Source organism: Prionailurus viverrinus, chromosome A1 (genome assembly GCF_022837055.1).
Source record: "Prionailurus viverrinus isolate Anna chromosome A1, UM_Priviv_1.0, whole genome shotgun sequence".
Lineage (NCBI taxonomy): Eukaryota > Metazoa > Chordata > Mammalia > Carnivora > Felidae > Prionailurus > Prionailurus viverrinus.
The window spans coordinates 210620873-210641857 of record NC_062561.1 but is presented as its reverse complement, the minus strand read 5'-3'; the positions used below and the strand labels follow the sequence as shown (position 1 = coordinate 210641857).

General features: G+C 38.2%; 1 protein-coding gene across 2 annotated transcripts in view; it reads left to right on the top strand.

Moving 5' to 3' along the window:
* WDR70 (WD repeat domain 70) overlaps positions 1-20985 on the top strand; it is a 312572-nt gene that overhangs the window by 67312 nt on the left and 224275 nt on the right. For both annotated transcript variants that reach the window (XM_047858021.1, XM_047858030.1), the window contains exon 8: positions 16367-16520. In XM_047858021.1, the coding sequence (XP_047713977.1) occupies positions 16367-16520 (154 nt within the window). The remainder of the gene's footprint in view (positions 1-16366; positions 16521-20985) is intronic.

Sequence of the window (20985 nt, the reverse complement as noted above, 5' to 3'; positions counted from 1 at the left end):
TGCTGCAAATGATATTTGCTAAATTTGTCTGTGTGTTCATGTGTGTCTATATATTATATAACATTAAATTAAATATATATTAGAATTTTAAGTAAAAAAGTGCAGTGCAGTAGAGGTGTTTACTTTTTTGGCATTCAATTTTATTCTCTGTATTTTGTTAGCTAATTGTTCCAGTTTTAGATTCTGACATCTGACATATTAATGATCAAACTGTTGTTGTTGTTTTTTTTTTTTTTGCCAATTGCTGATGTGATAAATGTGCAGTAAGTTGTTATTCAGTCAATGCTGGTTGAATATGGCAGAGTCAGACTTGGTATGCCATTAGAAGCCTTTGTTTTTATGTTATCTGTGAGACAACCCTTTAGATTAAATTGCTCATGCCTATGAGAATCTATATACATTGGTTACTCAGCCAAATTTTTCCATACCCTGTGTTACTCATCTACGTTGTTCTTATATTGTCTGCAAAGAAAACTTTAAGGAGTTTGTTGATTGTCTTGAAGGTATAAAAAGCATATTGTATCACTTTTAGACCATCTATTCACCATGGTGAGTAAGTGGCTACCAAACAGGCATTCACACAAAGACCCCCATAGCCATTCAGGATAGGAGGCAGAAGTCCTAAGGTTAGGAGTGAGACTGAGATAAGGTGTTTTGAATTTTGGGCATCTCTGATGGATTTTTTAGTATTCTTTTTTTGTTTTTTTTAAATTTTTTTCAATGTTTATTTATTTTTGAGAGAGAAAGAGAGAGAGAGAGAGAGAGAGAGAGCGAGTGGGGGAGGGGCAGAGAGAGTGGGAGACAGAGAATACAAAGCAGGCTCCAGGCTCTGAGCTCTCAGCACAGAGCCTGACGCAGGGCTTGAATTTAGGAACTGTGAGATCATGAGGTGAGCCGAAGTCAGATGCTTAGCCCACTGAGCCACCCAGGTGCCCCTTGTTTTTTTTTAATGTTTTATTTTATTTATTTTGAGAGAGAGAGCAGGGGTGGGGTAGGGAGAACTAAAGAGAGAAAATCCTAAACAGGCCCTGCACTGTCAGTGCAGAGTCTGATGCAGAGCTCCATCTCACGAACCGTGAGATCATGATCTGAGCCGAAACCAAGAGTCAGATACTTAACTGACTGAGCTACCCAGGCGCCCCTGAATTTCTTAGTGTTCTTGAACTTGGTCTCATTTCCCTGGGACACCTTAAAAATACTTTGAAGTAAAATGTTTTCTTGATCTACCAGGATAAAAATAAAATTTTTCAAAATGCTTTTCTTTTTTTGTTATTCAACCTCTCTTTGATGCATCTTCCATTTTGGTAATTTGAAGTATGTTTAATAATTTGTTTTGGACGTTCGCCCAGCCAGCCGCAATATTAGATTTGTGGATCTGTAGTTTCTAAAGTGTTTCTTTGTTCCGTTTAGTGAAAATCATCAGTACTGCATTTTCTCTAATCCAGTCTGCTCGGCACCTTTTGCTTTCTTTATTTCTTCACAGATTATCAGTAATTATGTATGTAAGCTCAAGAGTTAGAATCCTTGGGCTGACAGATCCTTCAGGTGTATCCTCTATGCAAAAAAATATGGATGAAGTAAAATATTAAGAATTCCTTATCTTCTGCCCATTTAAAATATGGATATTCTTTCTTTTCTTTTTAAAACATTTTCTCTTCTTTTGAGAGAGGGACTGCGAGCAGAGGAGGAGCAGATGGGGGAAAGGTGGGGGGGGGGAGAGAGAGGGAGAGAGAGAGAAAGAATCTTAAGCAGGCTCCATACCCAGTGAGGAGCCCTACATGGGACTCAGTCTCATGACTCCCAAGATCATGACCTGAGCTGAAATCAAAAGTCAGATGCTTAACCGACTGAGCCACCCAGATCCTCCTAAAACATTTAAATTAATTAATACATTAAGTTATGTTCTTATGAAGAAATTAAAACATTACAGATAAAACTTAAGTTCTTCTTTGATTATCTTTTTAAAAATCTCTTTCCCAGGGTTTCTCACAGTTTTCATTATGGTCCTTATTCTTTAAGGTTTTTTAAATTGTAGTCATCAACAAATATACCCATCAAAAGAGTATATACTATATTTGTTTTCATAAGTGATATCAGATGGTTGTTATTCCATAATTTGTTTTTGTTTTTCAATTCACAATATTGCTTGGAGATTTTTAATATCACTATCATGCATTTTACTATATTCTTTCTAAGTGCTGTATAGCATATTATGTATAACTTACCAAAGTTCAGAACCATCTGAAGGGCTTGTTAAAATGTTAAATGCTGAAGGGGAAAAGAGAGAGAGAGAGAGAGAGAGAGGAACAAATCAAGAAACAGACTTTAACTACAGAGAACAAACTGATGGTTGCCAGAGCAGAGGTGGGTGGAGGGATGGGTTAAATAGATGATGAGGATTAAGGAGTATATTTGTGATGAGCACTGGGTGTTGTATGGAATTGTTGAATCACACCTGAAACTAATGTTACATGTACGTTAGCTAGCTGGAATTTAAATAAAAACTTAAAAAAATGTTATATGCACCTTTAGAATTTCTAATTCTTTAAAACTGATGTGGCCTGAGAATAACTGAAATTTGTAGTTTTCTAAATGGTGGTAACTGAAATTCATGCATATCAGAATTATGCAAAGCAAAAATTGCCTGTATTTTTAAAAAATTTAATCCCAGGATAGTTAGTATACAGTGTTACATTAGTCTTAGGTATAAATGAAATATATGATATCACATATATAATATAGTGATTCAACAGTTCCATATGTTAGTGCTCATCAAGATAAGTGTGCTATTAATCCCTTTCACCTATTTCACCCATCCCCCCACCCACCTTACTTCTGGTAACCATTTGTTTTCTATAGTTAAAGACTTTTTTGGTTTGTCTCCTTATTTTTCTTTGTTTCTTAAATTCCACATATGAGTGAAATCATGTGGTATTTGTATTTCTCTGACTGGCTTATTTCACTTAGCATTATACTCTCAAGCTCCTTCCATCTTGCTTCAAATGGCAAGATTTCATTCTATTTTTTTATGTTTGAATAATATTCCATTTAGTATATATACCACATCTTTATCCATTCATCTGTCAGTGGACACTTGGGCTGTTTCTGTAGTTTGGCTATTGTAAATAATGCTGCTGATTGCCTGTATTTTTTTTTTTTTATTTTTATTTTTTTAACGTTTATTTATTTTTGAGACAGAGAGAGACAGAGCATGAACGGGGGAGGGTCAGAGAGAGGGAGACACAGAATCCGAAACAGGCTCCAGGCTCTGAGCTGTCAGCACAGAGCCTGACGTGGGGCTCAAACTCACGGACTGTGAGATCATGACCTGAGCCGAAGTCAACCGCTTAACCGACGGAGGCACCCAGGCGCCCCGTGATTGCCTGTATTTTTAAAAAACATTCATTATTGAACTATGGTTGATGTACAATGTTGTGTTAGTTTCAGATGTACAACATAGTGATTTGATAATTCTATACATCACTCAGTGCTCACTGTGGTGGGTGTAGTCACTGTCATCATGTAATGTTGTTGTAACATTATTGACTGTATTCCCTGTGCTATACCGTTTTCATCTCTGTGACTTAATTTATTTTATAATTGGATCTGTTCAAATCTTCACCTATTTCACATACCCTCCACCCACTTCCTTTCTGGCAACTGTGAGTTCTCTGTATTTAAGAGTCTGTTTGTTTTGTTTTTTTACATTCCACATATAAGTGAAATCATATAGTACTTGTCTCTCTCTGACTAACTTATTTCCTTTAGCATAATACCCTCTATGGCTATTCACATTATTGTAAATAGCACAATTTCAATTTTTAAATGACTGAATAATATTCCATTTTATATATACACACACACAAATACATACATACACATATACACATACACATACATATACAAACATACATACAGACAGACAGACAGACACCACCTCTTCTTAATCATTCATCTATTGTTGGATAGTTGGGTTGCTTCTATATCTTGGCTGTTGTAAATAATGCTGTGAACAAAGGGTTGTATATATCTTCTTGAATTTTGTTTTTGTTTTCTGTTTTGTTTTGAGTAGTGTTTTTGTTTTCTTTGGGTAAATACCCAGTATTTAAATTATTGTATTCTATAGTATTTCAATTTTTAGTTTATTGGGGAACCTCCATACTGGTTTTCCACACTGGTTGCAACAATTTATGTTTCCACCAACAAAGCATGAAGGTTCCCTTTTCTCTACAGCCTCTCTAAAACTTGTTATTTTCTTGTGTTTTTTGATGTTAGCCCATTCTGACAGGGGTGAGGTGATAGCTCATTGTGGTCTTGATTTGCATTTCCCTGATGATAAGTGATGTTGAGCATCATTTCATGTGTCTCTTGGCCATCTGTATGTCTTCTTTGGAAAAATCCTTAATCGGATTGTTTGTTTTTATGGTGTTGAGTTATATAAATTCTTTACATATTTTGGATATTAACCCCTCATTGGATATGTCATTTGTAAATCTCTTCTCTCTTTCAGTAGGTTGCCTCTTTGTTTTGTTGGCTGTTTTTTTTTGCTATACAAAAGCTTTTTATTTTGGCATAGCCCCAATAGTTTATTTTTCCTTTTGTTTTTCTTTTTTCTTCTTTTAAAGCTCACTTACTTATTTTGAGGGAGTGAGTGTGCGCAAGAGGGGGAGGGGCCAAAAGAGAGGGAGAGAGAATCCCAACTAGGGTCCATTCTGTCAGCATGGAGCCTGATGTGGGGGCTCAGTCCCATGAACTGTGAGATTGTGACCTGAGCTAAAATCAAGAGTTGGACACTTAACTGACTTAGCCACCCAGGCACCCCTCTTTTTGTTTTTTCTTGCCTGAAGAGACATACCTATAAATATGTTGCTAAGGCAGATATCCAATAGATTGCTCCCTAAATTTTTTTCTAGAAGTTGTATGGTTTCATGTTTCACATTAGGTCTTTAATCTATTTTGAGTTAATTTTGTGTATAGTCTAAGAAAGTGGTCCAGTTTCATGCTTTTGGCTATGGCTGTCCAGTTTTCACAACACCATTTATTGAAAAGACTTTTCACCCATTGTATATTCTTGCCTCCTCGGTCAAAGATTAATTGACCATGTAATCCTGGGTTTATTTTTGTGCTGTCTTTGCTGTTTGATTGATCTGTCTCTTTTTTGTGCCAGTACCATACTGTTTTGATTACTACAGCTTTTGAAATCTTGAAATCTGGGATTATGATACTTCCATCTTGTTCTTCTTTCTCAAGATTGCTTTAAAGATAGTCTGTTTTTGATATAAAAAAAGTAAAAAGGAAACTCAATGGGACATATAGAATGCGGTCAAAGGAAATGAATTAACAGATAATAGCAGAAGAAATATAACTGGCCAATAAACATGAAAATGGATACTCAACTTCACTAATGATAAAAGAAGGGAAAATTAAACTGCTAGTAAGGTACTACTTGTCACCTTGAAGACTGGCAAAGGAGGAAAAATCCATATTGTCCAATGTGGGGAGAAGGCAAAGATAGGATATCATTTACTAAACTTGTTCCCCCACAGAACAATTTGGTAATATCAGATGAAAAGTGTGAATTCTGATGCAGGATTTGGAGAAAAAAGCCCTTATATGCATTGTACCTATCCACCATTCCCTGGGTACCATGCTCCTTACTCCTCCTGCCTCTACAGTTTCTTTTACAGTCCTTCCCTGAGGGTTCACCTAAAGCTTACACCTCCCTTCGAAGTCTGCATCAGTCTCTTTACTCTTTCCCCCACTATTCCTGCTGAATCCCTGTCACACCTTCCTGATGCATTTTGACTAAAACCCAAATGTCTTGCCATGGTTTATAATGGTCCTTGTATTCTGGCCACTGCCTATTTCTTCCCTTTCCCTATTATGCCCTAGCAGAATGGCTGAGAGATTTTGACACTGTGTGTACTTTGTTTTCTTCTTAGAATGCTCTTTCCTACTGTTACCTGCTCTGCCCTCACAAACATGTAGCTCCTTACACTTAGGTCTCCACCCAAACGTTGCTTTTCCAGAGAGGCTCTCTAATAAAGTTGGGCCCTCTCATATGTGCTCCCTTAACACCTTTTTATTCAGTGTGAAATCTTGAGGTTGTTCTGCTACTCAAATTAAGACTTGAGTTATTTTTAGCATCAACATTGTCATAAAGGAAACTATTGGGAATAACCAGAACAAAGACTGTCATTCTCATCGGTTGGCTATTTTTTTTTTTTTTTTTAGTTTTTTTTTTAATGGTTTTTTTTTTTTTTTTTTTTTTTTTTTTTGAGACAGAGAGAGACAGAGCGTGAGCAGGGGAGGGGCAGAGGGAGAGGGAGACACAGATCTGAAGCAGGCTCCTGGCTCCCAGCTGTCAGCACAGAGCCTGACGCGGGGCTTGAACTTACGGACTATGAGATCATGACCCGAGCTGAAGTCAGACGCCCAACTGACTGAGCCACCCAGGGCGCCCCTTGGTTGGCTATTTTTGATCATGTTTCTCTGATCTTCACAAGACATGAAAACATATTGTTTATATATTTTGGTTCATTGCCTTTGGATTTTTGTTTGTTGGTTTGTTTTGGATTGACTATCCTATCTTAACATGGAATTTGACTGTGAAATCTAATAAAGTCATGAAGCTATTAATCTATACTTGATTGAGTGATAGAGTAATTTTATCACATTTCTAAATAAGAATATGTGTTTTAATGGAAGGGAAGGGTTATAGATTAACTTTAGTAAAACTGTATATATATGTATAAATATATATATATATATAGTATATTAACTTTATAGTAGTTATATAGTAGATTAACTTTAGTAAAACTCCCTGTCTGTCTCTCTTTCCATATATGTATATGTATATGTATGTACATGTATATGTATATATATGTATATATATCTCCCTGTATATATATATATATATGGTCCTGGATAGAATTTTTTCTGGCTTTACTTTTGTTTGACAGATAAAATATTTTGTAATATTACTACTACCTTTCTAACCTTTGGTATGTTTAAGCTGGTTAGTGATATATTCTTAATTAATTTTGCATTGGAAATCTATTTTTTTTTAATATAATTTATTGTCAACTTGGCTAACATACAGTGTATACAGTGTGCTCTTGGTTTTGGGGGTAGATTCCCGTGATTCACTGCTTACACACAATACCCAGTGCTCACTTATCCCAATAAGTGCCCTCCTCAATGCCCATCACACATTTCCCCCTCTCTGGAAATCTATTCTTAAATTTAAAGCTAAAATATTGAAGTGGCTGAAGATTTATTTTGGCATGGAATAAATTAGTATTTTCTGATATTCTCATATGGAAAATTTTGATGGTTCTGCTTTCGGTCTCTTGCTTTCTTGCCCTGTTCCCAGCACTAGATAATATATATTGATACCTGGAAGATGGCATGCAAACCTGAAACTGTATTTTCTGTAATTATTATTGAATTTCATTTCCAAGAATATAGTAGTCACATTTGACCTAAGATTTGGGTTTTTGAGTGGGTGTAGAAATCAGAAAAGATGTAAGAACATTTCTCATGAGTATTTTGGTTAGTAGATAATTAAAACCTGTGATAAACTAACATTAGCTTGACTTGTAATGAATTTGAAATACTCAATGTATTCAATTCGAATGTATTCATTATAGTTGGCTACCAAAATTTTATACCTGTCAGAAAATCTTAAAGAGACCTTAGAAGTTAAGAAATAATAATAATGGCAACTATTCATTTCATATACTGTGTCAGGGTGTCTTTAAGTATAGTATTTTTAATCCTCACCCTGATCCTGCCTTATTTTTCCTGTTTATTTTTTTTTAAATAATTTTTAAAAACGTTTATTTATTTTTGAGAGAGAGAGAGAGAGAGCGCGCATGTGAGCAGGGGAGGGGCAGAGAGAGGGGGACAGAGAATCTGAAGCAGGCTTGTGCTGACAGTAGGGAGCCCCACATGGGGCTCGAATTCAGGAACTGTGAGATCATGACCTGAGGTGAAGTCAGACGCTCAATGGACTGAGCCACCCAGGTGCCCCTCTCCTGTTTTTTTTTTTTTTCAGTGGAAGAAACCAGGACTCAGCAAACTGAGTACATGAACTCTGTCTCAGGAGCACCTCTGCATGGTTTGCCAACTAGTTGCATCAATTAGTTTTCCAAAAGATGGGGAGACTGAGCCTAGTGAGGCTGGAAGGCTTGTTCATCATCACATAGCTACTTAGCAGCAGAATGAGGACTTGGATCCCTGGCCTCCTGACTCACATTCCGGTGCACTTTTCACTACATCAGGACACGTTGGCTCCTGAGCCCCAAGTGACAGCCCCAGACAGCTGTGTTTATCTGTCTTGCATGTCCCAGCTTGTTTTGCTAGCTGAGCAAAAACTACTTAAAAGGATCCTCAATCTTCACCTTCCCATTCCCCTCCACTTACACTCTTATACTCCCACTTGCCCCATGAATAACTTCACAGAAAGAATTGTGCAATGTCACTAAGCCTTCCTCTGGTGTCAGAGTTACTCCCTGAGAGAACATTCACTTCCTCATGACTCCAGTTTACTGTCAGATTGGCTTTCCCTCTTTTCTCTTTGATCGGAATCTGAGTTGTTTAGGCAGGAATTTGAGGAGCAGATGTTATACCCCTTGAAGAAGCCCTTTAATTCTCCTTAGTACTGTGTCTAATGACTCTTAATCCTGTCCTTTTAACTCTGTGGCTGGCAGAATTAAGAGCGAAGTGGGACAGGAATGGTGAGCTTGATGCTTAACTTTTCATTTTAATGTTGACAAAGAGAGCACATGGAACAGTGACACAGAGGGAAAACATTAAGTTTGCCTCTACAGCTAAAATGAGGTGAATGTTAGTGTGGGATCGTTGAGATTGTGTATTTCCCTCCAAATATAAATAGAGCAATTTCATAGAGCACATAGCCAGAGAAATAGAGCCACTATTTTTATTACCTTATCGTCTTAAATTTTGCTCTGGTTTTTAGATTGTTACTTGTAAAGAGAAATAAAAATGATTCACCAGAAAAAACAAAGTGATCTCACATAGTACTCGATCTTTCATGGTTAGTGGAGAAAATCAACTTCTCCAAAGTGAGAGTACTGTTAACAAGGATATACCCTATGAACTACTTTGTTTTAGCAGTCTGAACTTTCTAATTATGAAAAGTCTGATCTGTTTGTTTATACACATATGTGTATAAATATATATATGTGTATAAATACATATATATTATATATATTACACACATATATAATTGTATACATTGGCTGTTTAGTTCAGTTTGTTTATATATGCATTTATATACATACAAATTTATATACAAATACAAATGTATATATGAACAAACTGGACTAAACAGCCAGTAATTTTTCTCAGTTTCTAACCAATCACTTGAAATTTAGTATATCAATTAGCATCTGATTAGTAGAGAGAAATCACACAGCAATTTGAAAAGGGAAAGCTTATTATAAAGATTACTAACTGTAACAGAGGATTGGAGAAATGAGGGATTGGCTAGAAGTAAAGAATACTCTAGAGAAGAATAGCAAATAAAAAGAGCATCTATTACCTCTAGGGTAGAGATAGAGCATTCAAAGTTGATGCCTCCAGGACTGAGATCCAGACATTTGAGAGGATAAGGCTTTGGTTCATTGAATGATAAAGAAGTTGCTGGAGCGCCTGGGTGGCTCAGTTCGGTTAGGTGACTGACTTCACTCAGGTCATGATCTCCCAGTTCATGAGTTTGAGACCCACGTCAGGCTCTGTGCCGACAGCTCAGAGTTTGGAGCCTGCTTTGGATTCTGTGTCTCCCTCTGTCTCTGCCCCTCCCCTGCTCATGTTCTGTCTCTCAAATAAATAAATAAACATTAAAAAAAAAAAAAGAAGAAAAGAAACTTCCTTTAAAAAAAAAAAAAGAAAAAGAAGTTGTGACAGCAGAACTTTTCAAAACCTAACTGGACTCACTGCTATAGCTGGGGTTGGGGGGGGGGGTGCAGGAGGGAAGGGGCTGGGTGTTGCTGACCACCAGGTACTTCAGCAGCCTGGTGGAGACCAGCTGCACAAGCTGCGGGAGCCAGATGCTAGGGAAGCCACCTGAGGTGCTGGAGCCCACCAGGAGCAGCACACTAGACCCAGCGAGGAAAGCCTCTTCCACCTGCGATGTCTCTGTAGTACCCTCTACGTCAAAACCTCAGGCCGATGGGCAAAGGAAAAATAGTTAGAGGGCCCACATTTATGTTTGCAGAGCAGGCACTGAAGGATGAATTTGGAGCTAAGAGGCAATAAATGGACAACTGGCACATCTGGTGATGAAATATATAGTTTGATATCTTATTATTATTGGTGCCTCCTTCTGGAGTAAACATTTAAATTTGGGACCCTGCTCAGAATTTTCCTAAGGATTTCGTTCCTTCCCAGCATTTTCAGAAGCATGTGATAGGCCAGAGAGGCTTTTCTTTTTAGGAAGGAAGTACCTGGGCAATAGCACCATATTTGCTTTTTTTTTTTTTTTTTTTTTTTTTTAGTTTTTTTTTTTAATGTTTATTTATTTTTGAGACAGAGAGAGACAGAGCATGAACGGGGGAGGGTCAGAGAGAGAGGGAGACACAGAATCTGAAACAGGCTCCAGGCTCTGAGTGGTCAGCACAGAGCCTGACGCGGGGCTCGAACTCACGGACCACGAGATCATGACCTGAGCTGAAGTCGTATGCTTAACCGACTGAGCCACCCAGGCGCCCCCATATTTGCTTTTCTAAGTTTCTTTCTCATGAGCATCTGGTGTGGGAGCTTCAGTTTCTCCTCTACCTTAATTCACACTGTGAAATTTCTCACACTGTCACACAGTCTAACCTCAGAGCACACTCGGACCTTTGAATTATCTTTGCATTGGAATTAACTTTGAATCAGTGTATTAAGAACGGCTCTTTTAAGAATAAATATTTAAAAAACTATCAGCTAGAATTTCAGCATTTTAGGAGAAATGGTCAGTGTAATTTTTGAGCACCAGTTTCTAGTTAGTGGTAGCTGTACAAAAGAGCAGTTTCATTGGTAAATATCTGATTTGGATTTAGTAACTAGCCAGGAAGAATAATTCCTTTTTTTTTTTTTAAGATTTATTTAAGTCACCTCTATACCCAATGTGGGGCTCGAACTCATTACCCTGAGATCGAGTTGCATGCTTTTCTGACTGAGCCAGCCAGGCACCCTAGGAAGAATAATTCTTTTGAAGATTAGCCAGACACATTTAAATTTTGATTTTTTTGTGTCTATATTCTGTTTCTAAAAGACAAAATTATCATAAGTTAATAGTTTTTTTTCCTGAAATATCCATTTATTTCTCAGTCTTGAAATTACAGACTTAAAAGTAAATCTAAATAAGACTAAATTGCCTAAATTTTTGTTAAAATTGTCTTATCGTTGAGATTTATTTTATTTTGAGATTGGCCTGTTAGAATAAATCAAAGAATTTGACTGTTTTTTTTTTTTTTTTTTTTTGCCAAGAGAGTTATATTCATAAAAGAAGTTATGAGGACAGCTTAAAAAACAACCATGTTCAATTTTATTTTTGATAGAGAAATTTTATATTTGGGACTTTACTAAGTTGATTCTCCAGCAGAATTCTTTGTGGGTTTGTGTATTAATATCTATTTAAAGTGTTTAATTATTTGTTGGCCATTCATATTTATTTGGTGATTTCTTTTTTGAGAGAATGATAACCTGTGATAGCATTCCTTTAAGATCGCTCTGATGTGATCCATCTCTGAAGAATGTTGTAGATGGTTTTTTAGCATGGGGAATAAGAAATTTTTACCTGACGAATTTACTTATTAGTCATTTCTAAATTTGTAACTGGAAATCAGTCACACTGACTTTTTTAGTACTTGTACTATTATCATCCAAATAGACTTTAATAGATTTCACTAGGGTTTGTGTGTGTGCATGTGTGTGTTTATTTATTTTGAGAGGGAGAGAGAAAGATAGAGCACAAGGAGGGGAGGGAGAGAGAAAGAGGGAGACAGAGAATCCCAAGCATGCTCTGCATCACCAGTGCAGAGTCTGACATGGGACTTGAACCCATGAACTGAGACCATGACCTGAGCTGAAATCAAGAGTTGGATGCCAACTGACTGAACTACCAAACACCCCGGATTTTCTTTCTTTCTTTCTTTAAAATTTTTACTTATTTTTGAGAGAGAAAGAGTGTGAGTAGCAGAGGGATAGAGAGAGAGGAAGACAGAATCTGAAGCAGGCCTCAGGCTCTGAGCTGTCAGCACAGAGCAGGATGTAGAGCTCAAACCCACGAACTGCAAGATCATGACCTGAGCCGAAGTTGGATGCTTAACCAAGTGAGCCCCCCAAGTCCCCCCCAGGTTTTCCTTTTTTTAAAGGCCATTTTCCTTTGTATTTCATTTTTCATCTGTTTTATGAGCCAATAAGAATCTTCTGTTTTTCTTAAGTTCAGACTGTTTTATATTTATTTCATATTTTAACAGCTGCACTGTTCATATGTAGCTATTTAAATTTAAATAAAATAAAATTAAAAATTAAGTTCCTTAGTTGCACTAGCCATATTTCTAGTGCTCGATAGAAACATGTGGCTAGTGGTTATGACAATGGACAACACAGATGTAGAGCATTTCTACCATTGCAGAAAGTTCTGTTGGGAAGTGTTAGTCTTACGCAGAATGGTGACAGTCTCCTACATTGCAGTTGTTGATGTGACATCTTCCTTTGTCTCTGAAGGTAGATTTTTTTCATTTCACAGTCCCAGTGATACACTTGGTATTGTTAGCCTTTTAAATTTTAGTCATTTGGTACGTATATAGTGGTATCTGTAGTTTTACTTTGAGTTTCCTGATGAAAACATGTTTGGAAAAAAAGTGTTTTTAAGGTTTTACTTTTGTCTTTGACGTTCAACACTTTTGCTGTGATGTGCCTGGGTGTGGTTTTTTTGCTACCCTATTGGGGTTTATAGTACTTACTGAATCTCTGGGTTAGTGTCTTATCATTTTTCCAAAATTTTGACGGTCACCTCTTCACATGTTGCTTCTCTCTCTTTCCATTCTACAAATCTAATGTGAGGCTTTTTCACCATATCTCATGTTTCCCTTATGTTTTCTCTTGCATTTTCCATTTTTTCTCACCATGCTTCAGTCTAAAAATAATCGTTTAGCCAGTAATTCTCACCTGTTAAATCCACCCATTAGTTCTAAATTTCAGTTATTGTAGTTTTCATTCTAAAATGTCTACGTATTTCTTTTTTTGTGATTTTCAAATCTGTGTATAATCTATCTTGTCATTTAATTTCTTAATTATAGTTGTTTTAAATTCCATGACTCATAAGTTCAATATCTGGTATTCCCAATTTCTGTGAACTTGGGTAAAAAATTGTTTCTTTTCGGGCGCCTGGGTGGCGCAGTCGGTTAAGCGTCCGACTTCAGCCAGGTCACGATCTCCCGGTCCAGGAGTTCGAGCCCCGCGTCGGGCTCTGGGCTGATGGCTCAGAGCCTGGAGCCTGTTTCCGATTCTGTGTCTCCCTCTCTCTGCCCCTCCCCCGTTCATGCTCTGTCTCTCTCTGTCCCAAAAATAAATAAACGTTGAAAAAAAAAATTAAAAAAAAAAAAAATTGTTTCTTTTCGTTAACCACTAACTGATTTTTATCATTTCCTTTAATTATGAAACTAGGCAACAAAGGCACAGGTGTACCTACAAATTTCAGTGCTTTCTTACTATATTATCATTACTACAGGTACATTGAAATATGTATTATTTATGCTCATCATTACTTTGAAATTACAGTAGATCTGCCTCTAGGCATAGTGTCTTGATACGTTAGTACGGAGACTCACATATTATATCACAAATTAAAAAAATATTTTAATATTTATTCCTTTATAGCTGGTTTCCACTATATGCCTAATGTAGTTTTTTAAAGATGTTTAAAAAACATAGGAAGAAGAAGCCCACAGACTTCAGAGTGCAAAATGGTCCAGGCACAAAAAAATGGTGCTGTATAGTGTAGGTCAGATTGTGTCCTTGCTCCACTCAAAGCACTCTGGTTGGTTTCTTCTGATTTCTCTCAGAGAGAACAAAAGCCAAGGCCCTTTCAGGGGCTTACGTGCCCTCTGTGATCTGCACATCCCCACCTGCTGCATTCTGACCTCTCCAACTCCTGTTTGTTTTGCTCAGCCTGCTCCAGGTTACATTGGGCAAATGCCAGAACACTCTTGCTGCAGGTCATTTCTGATAGAAGTCGCTTCTTCTTAGAACACTCTTCCTCAAAATATTGTCACAGCCTACTCCCTCACTTCGTAGCCCACTCGGTCACTTACTTCCTGATCATTCTACTTAAAATATTTACTCCCGTCCCCTTGGTACATATTTTCAGTCCTCCCCACTCTGTTTTTTCCCATATACTTATTACACAGTTTTTCATATTCCATACTTTCCACTAGCTTAGTACTGATTTTGGGAGTGGGGCTCATCATAGACTTCAGTTACTGAGAGGTTGGACCTTTGGCAATAATAGGTCTATTTTGGAGAGTTACCATTGGTCCCATGCCTAACTTCTATCCCTACTTCCACTGCCTATTGCATTAACAGTGGCATGGATGACGACAAAAGCTACCTAATGTCAACTGAACTGGCCAACTCATTTTGCATTGTTTATTGCCTCTTTCGAAGTTGATGTCCTTTGGGATTAACATGTGATACAAAAAGCTTCGTATTTCGTGTCCACTTTTGTGGGCATGTCTACATGCATCTTCCCCACGTCTCCTTATCTCCATCTCTTGATCTTTCCTAGGGTTTGTCATCTTCTGGAGACAAACCCTACTTCTAGTTTCTCACCAGTGTACTTGATTTTTTGCTCACCGGATTCAATTAGCATGATGTCATCTAGATCATAGACCAACATGAATTTCTTCACGTTGTCCAGATGGTCCAGGTCCCTTCTGAGTATGTTAAGACAAAGGGCCAGAAAAGTAATGCAGCTCTGGCTCGAGCATGCACACATGTGCTCTTGTTGGTCACCTGTGAACGTCAACTGCTTTGGGTCCCTCTTCCTAATAGTGGTAGAAAAAGACGCTTTACCAAATCGTCCACTTACCTGACAGGGACAATAACCCTCTCTTTATAGGCTGCCAGAGAGGCCCTCTGGCTTTCACACTATAGTTTTTAATTGGTGATTTAGTCAGCCTCAGCCTTTCGTTGTCTTTGTTCATCGTACTGACTACCCAGGTAATAGGGATCCAGTTCTGCAGTTGTTTCAGTTATTCCTTTTCCCGTACCTCTCAGATGCCTGAAGTAGCCCACCAGCCAGTGTCTCTCCCTTCACGGTGAATTTGTGGCAGTTGCAGTTGCACTGTTGCAGCACGGCGGGGACTCTGTGCCACCTGCGACAGGGTCCTCCCTGCTAGCCAGTCAGTGACGAATACTCCTCCGGGATCTCATTTTGGAATTGACTTCATAGGGCCGTTTCTGGTGGCAACTCTCTCAGGTCAGGTTCCCCAGAAACATACCTTGAAACTTCGGGATTTGCATGCAGAAGGTTGGTTGAGGAGTGCTCGTGGTGGGATCAGCCTCTGTGAGAGAAGGTGCAAGGGAAGCACGCTTAGGAAGGTGCAGGAATTGTGGCGTCATGGAGTGGCAGAAGCAGCCACAGCTGATCCCACAGGGAAACTGAAGCGGGTATAATTCTTCCGACATATCCCAGACTGAAGGAGAGAGCTGGGCCATTTTACTGCACATTGGTATTGAACGTGGGCTACTTTGGAATGGTAACATAGTCTGAAGCTAGGGGAATGAGTAGAGCGGTGAGAATGGAAGGGATGCCATGGTACCAGAGGAATAAAGGAGATGAAACCTTGTTCTAACGCCTTAGCTGTGAAGGGGAAAGAGGGGCGACAATCAGTAGCCGTTCCTGAGGACACTGGAAGGGATGGGATGCAGAATACAGGTATTAGATTTGCCTTGGGCAGGAAGAGGTTTACATCCACCATTGTAATCAAAGAGGCGGAGGAAGAGAGGTGTTCAGATGCAGATAAGTAAGTTTATAACACTAGTGGGAGGAAGTTGAGGCAGTTGTTGTTTGTTTCTTTTGGCAAAGAGCCAGACAAATCAACAGCTGAAAGAGGGGAGAGTTGGTTGGTGAGTAGAGATTTTAACAGATTGCTGTGGTGAGTGGGAGGAGAGCGTTAACAGGATAGCCACTGGTGTTGAGGACCCATTAGAAGTTGATGATCTTGCTTTTGAAGAATTATCAATTTGTGCAGTTGTGCAACTTCCTTCTGGCAGTGCCTAATGTAGTGGAAGTATAAATATTATGCCCAGTGTCTTACACACCTGTTTTCTTTTTTCTTTTACAAAGCCATCAGATCAAGTCATTGCAGTATAGTAACACGGGAGACATGATTCTTGTTGTATCTGGAAGCTCTCAGGCTAAAGTGATTGACAGAGATGGTTTTGAAGTAATGGAATGTATAAAGGGAGACCAGTATATTGTGGACATGGCGAACACCAAGGTAAGCATTAAACAATATTTTAGTGAATTTAATTAATTTGGCACACATTTGTTAACAACTTGTTTGAGTTGCTATAATTCATCCTAAAAATTAGTGTCTTGTTTTAAACACTGTATTGTTTCTCACAATTCTGTGGATTGATCAGGAAGTTCTTATGCTTCATATAGTGTCAGCTGGGGCACTAGGATGGTTTTAAGGTTCAAAATGCATCATTCACATGGTTTATGGTTGGTGCTCTACCCCATGGTATCTGTCCTGCTCCCAGCACTCCCCACCCATGCATGTGCGTGCGTGCGTGCCCTCTCTCTCTCTCTCTCTCTCTCTCTCTGTGTCTCTCCCACTTTCTCTTTCCACATGTCTAGTTTGGGCTTTTTTCACAGTGTGGTGGACTTAGTGGGGTTTGACTTCTTGCTTGATGACTGGGTTCCATGAAGGATGGATATGGAAACTTTGGATTTTATAAGGTCTGGCTTCAAATCTTATGTAGCATCATAGCGCCAGTGCAAATTTGAGGAGAGGGGAGATAGATTCTACCATTTGGTGGTTGAATGACAAGATCACATTATAAAAGATCATGTGGGCGGGGAGATATGGATGTAGCCATCTTTATAAACAACATAGCACAAACTTACTATGTACTAGGGCTTAGGACAAGAATGAAAGAGTCTCATCAACCTTTTAAATAAAGATTTTTAGTGAGATAATATTTTAAAATTACACTAAATACCAGTTAACTATAACAGCATAAATCCTATCAAACTTAATGGCTTATTTATAATTGCTGACATATCTTTGGGATGGCTGGGCTTGGCTCCAAGCTCCAGTTAGTGCTAGGTCTGTTCCATGTGTTTCTGTTCCCGCTTGTACTAGCAAACTGCCTGAGGGCATGTTTTTCTCACGGTGATGGCAGAAACGTAAGAGGGAAACCCCAAATCTGGAAGCACATTTGAAGTCTTTGCTCATATGTCCACGGATGTTCCATTGGCCAGAGAAAATCACATGACTGTGGGTAACATCGGTACAGTGGAGAAATATGCTCAGGTCTTTAGTGAGAGGAACTGCAGTATCACATGCCAAAGCTGGAGGATGCAGGAGGGGTGATGGATTGGGAACAATAATGCAAGTTACCACAGATACATTACAGTGTCAGTGGATATAATTGATGCAGAAGTTTGAGCCTCAATTTTAATTTTGATTTTTACTCTTTCTTTCCCTGTCTTAGTACCTTCTTCTAAAACACTAATCATGGTTTGTAACTAAATCAAAATCTTATATGAGATTTGATTGTCTTAAGAAAATACAGTGGGTCCCGATTATTTGTTGTTCCTGTATTTGCAAGCTCACCTATTTGCTAAAAATTTTTTGTAACCCCAAAATCAGTACACAGTGCTTTTATGGTCATTTGCAGACGTGCATATGTACAGAGTGGCAAAAAAGAATTTGAAAAAGCTGATGCTCTTTTTTGTTGTTTTAGCTCATGTTGTAATCAAGTATCCTTTCTGTGATCTATGTAGTGTTGCGTTTTTCTTACTTGGGCAATTTTTGTTGGTGATTTTGCTGTTTACAATGGCCCCCAAGTGTAGTGCTGAAGTGCTGTAGCATTGTCTGGTGTTCCTAAGTGTAAGAAGTCCATGATGTGCCCTTGAGAGAATACATATGTTAGATAAGCTTCATTCAGGCATGACTTACAGTGCTGTTGGCTATGAGTTCAATGTTTGTGAATCAGGAATATATATTATTATATGGTTGTCCTTAAACAAAAACATAAATAAAGTTATGTATTGATTGCTTGATGAAAATGTGACCAGAGGCTTACAGGAACCCAACCCTGTATTTGATAATTCAGTGTTTACAGAACTTTATAGACCATAACTACTACAAATAAGGAGATTTGACTGTAATCTACTTTACATGCCCTGGTTGACCTATTGGAATAAATAAATATACTATGTTTCAAATTGCCTTCTATTGAACCCCAGTGAAGTGCCTCTCAACCCTAATGAGGATCCCAGCCTCATGCATATTTTTAGTTAGTTTTTTTTTTTTAAGTTTATTTTAGTTTTGAAAGAGAGAGACAGTACAAGTAGGGGAGGGGCAGAGAGAGAGGGAGACAGAGAATCCCAAGCAGACTTGGAGCTGCCAGCCCAGAGCCTGACATGGGGCTCGAACATACGAGATCGAGAGATCAGGACTTGAGCTGAAGCCAAGAGTCGGTTTCAGCTTAACGGACTGACCCACCCAGATGCCCCTTGACTAATTGTATTAAGTACCCAGTATATGTTAGATGATTCAAACAGAATTCAAATATAATTTAAGCATACAATTATATTGCAATGGTGGCTTCAGTAGTTTTTTTCATGTATTCCACTAGAATTTCTCATTCGTCTCTCCTTAACTTCAGTGTCCCTAGGTTCCACCAAAGATGATGTTGTGAGAGTGAGGGTGGTAAGGAAAGAAAGCAGACAGGGATATAGGTCCCTGTCCATATCTTAAACTCAGTTAGTTCTGCTTTTATCTGCTTTATTTGAAGCTTTTGGGAATCCAGAACTTTAAAAAACTGGTTTGTGGAAATGAAACCTTAAAAAACTCCTATTTATTCTCTTTTTAGCTTGTATTTACCATAGACAATAGTTCTTAAAAAGTATGAGGAAGAAAAGTTTTTGCCAGTCTCTAAGCTCTTGTTTCAGCCATTCAGGGATTTCTTACATTATAAAAAGACTAAGACTTTGTGGATTTAAGTTTTTTTGTTTGTTTGTTTTTTTAATTTTTTTTTTCAACGTTTATTTATTTTTGGGACAGAGAGAGACAGAGCATGAACGGGGGAGGGGCAGAGAGAGAGGGAGACACAGAATCAGAAACAGGCTCCAGGCTCTGAGCCATCAGCCCAGAGCCTGACGCGGGGCTCGAACTCCCGGACCGCGAGATCGTGACCTGGCTGAAGTCGGACGCTTAACCGACTGCGCCACCCAGGCGCCCCTGTGGATTTAAGTTTTAGCTAACAAAATTTCAAGGAGAAAGGAATCTGTTTAGTTCTCTTGCTGGCTGTTTCTGCAGTCTCAGACTTATAGTGCATATAATAAGATGATTAAGAAAGTAGGACAAGGATGGATAACAAATCTATGTAGAAACACAAAAAAATTAAAATTAAAATATTAAGTTATCAGAGTTACCTTTTACCTCCTTGGTTAAGTTTATTCGTAAGTGTTTAATTGTTTTTAGTGCTATTGTAAATGGGACTGATTTCTTTATTTCTTTTTCAGGAAGTTCTTTGTTAGTGTATGGAAGCACTGTTTTGTTTTTTTTTTTAATGTTTTATTTATTTTTGAGGGAGAGAGAGACAGAGTATGAATGGGGGAAGAGCAGAGAGAGAGGGAGACACAGAATCCAAAGCAGGTTCCAGGCTCTGAGCTGTCAGCACAGAGCCTGATGCGGGGCTGGAACTCACAAACTGTGAGATTATGACCTGAGCTGAAGTCAGACGCTTAACTGAGCCACCTCAGCGCCCCGCACTGTTGATTTTTTTAATGTTAATTTTGTGTCCTGCAGCTTTACTGAATTCATTGATTAGATCTAAGAATTTTTTTTGTTGAGCCTTTAAGATTTTCTGTATTTAGCAATAGAAATAGAGACCATTTTACCTCTTACTTTCCAATTTTGATATATTTTCTTTTCTTACCTGATTTCTCTAGTTATGACTTCCAGTACTGTCTTGAATAAGAGTGATGAGAGTGGACACCCTTGTCTCTTGTTCCTGATCTTAGATGAAGAGCTTTTAACCTTTCACCATTGAGTATGGTGTTAGCTGTCAGCTCGTCATGTATGGCCTTTATTATGTTGAGATTGGTTCCTTCTATGTCTAATTGCAAACTATATATCTGATAAGGGTTAATGTCCAAAATATGTGAAGAGTCATACAGCTCAACAGCAAAAGCAAAAGCAAATGAACCCAATTAAAAAGTGAGCAAAGGACCTGGATAGACATTTTCTGAGGAAGATGTCCTAAAGACCAACAAGTACACGAAAAGATGCTCAACATGACTTGTCATTAGGGAAATGCAAATTAAAACCACAGTGAAATATCACCTCGTGCCTGTTAGAATGGCCATTATCAAAAAGACAGGAGATAACAAATGCTGGTATGGATGTAGAGAAAAGAGAACCCTTGTGCAGTATTGGTGAGATTGTAAATTGGAGTAGCCACTGTGGAAAACAGTATGGAAGATCCTCAAAAAAGTTAAAAATAGAACTACCATATGATCCAGCAATTCCTCTTCTGGGAATATATCCAAAGGAAATGAAAAGATGAATTTTAAAAGATATCTGCACCTCCATGTTCATAGCAGCATTGTTTGCAGCAACCAATACATGGAAACAACCTAAGTGTCCATGGATGGATAAACGGATAAAGAAGTTGTGGTATAACACACACACACACACACACACACACACACACACACACACATAT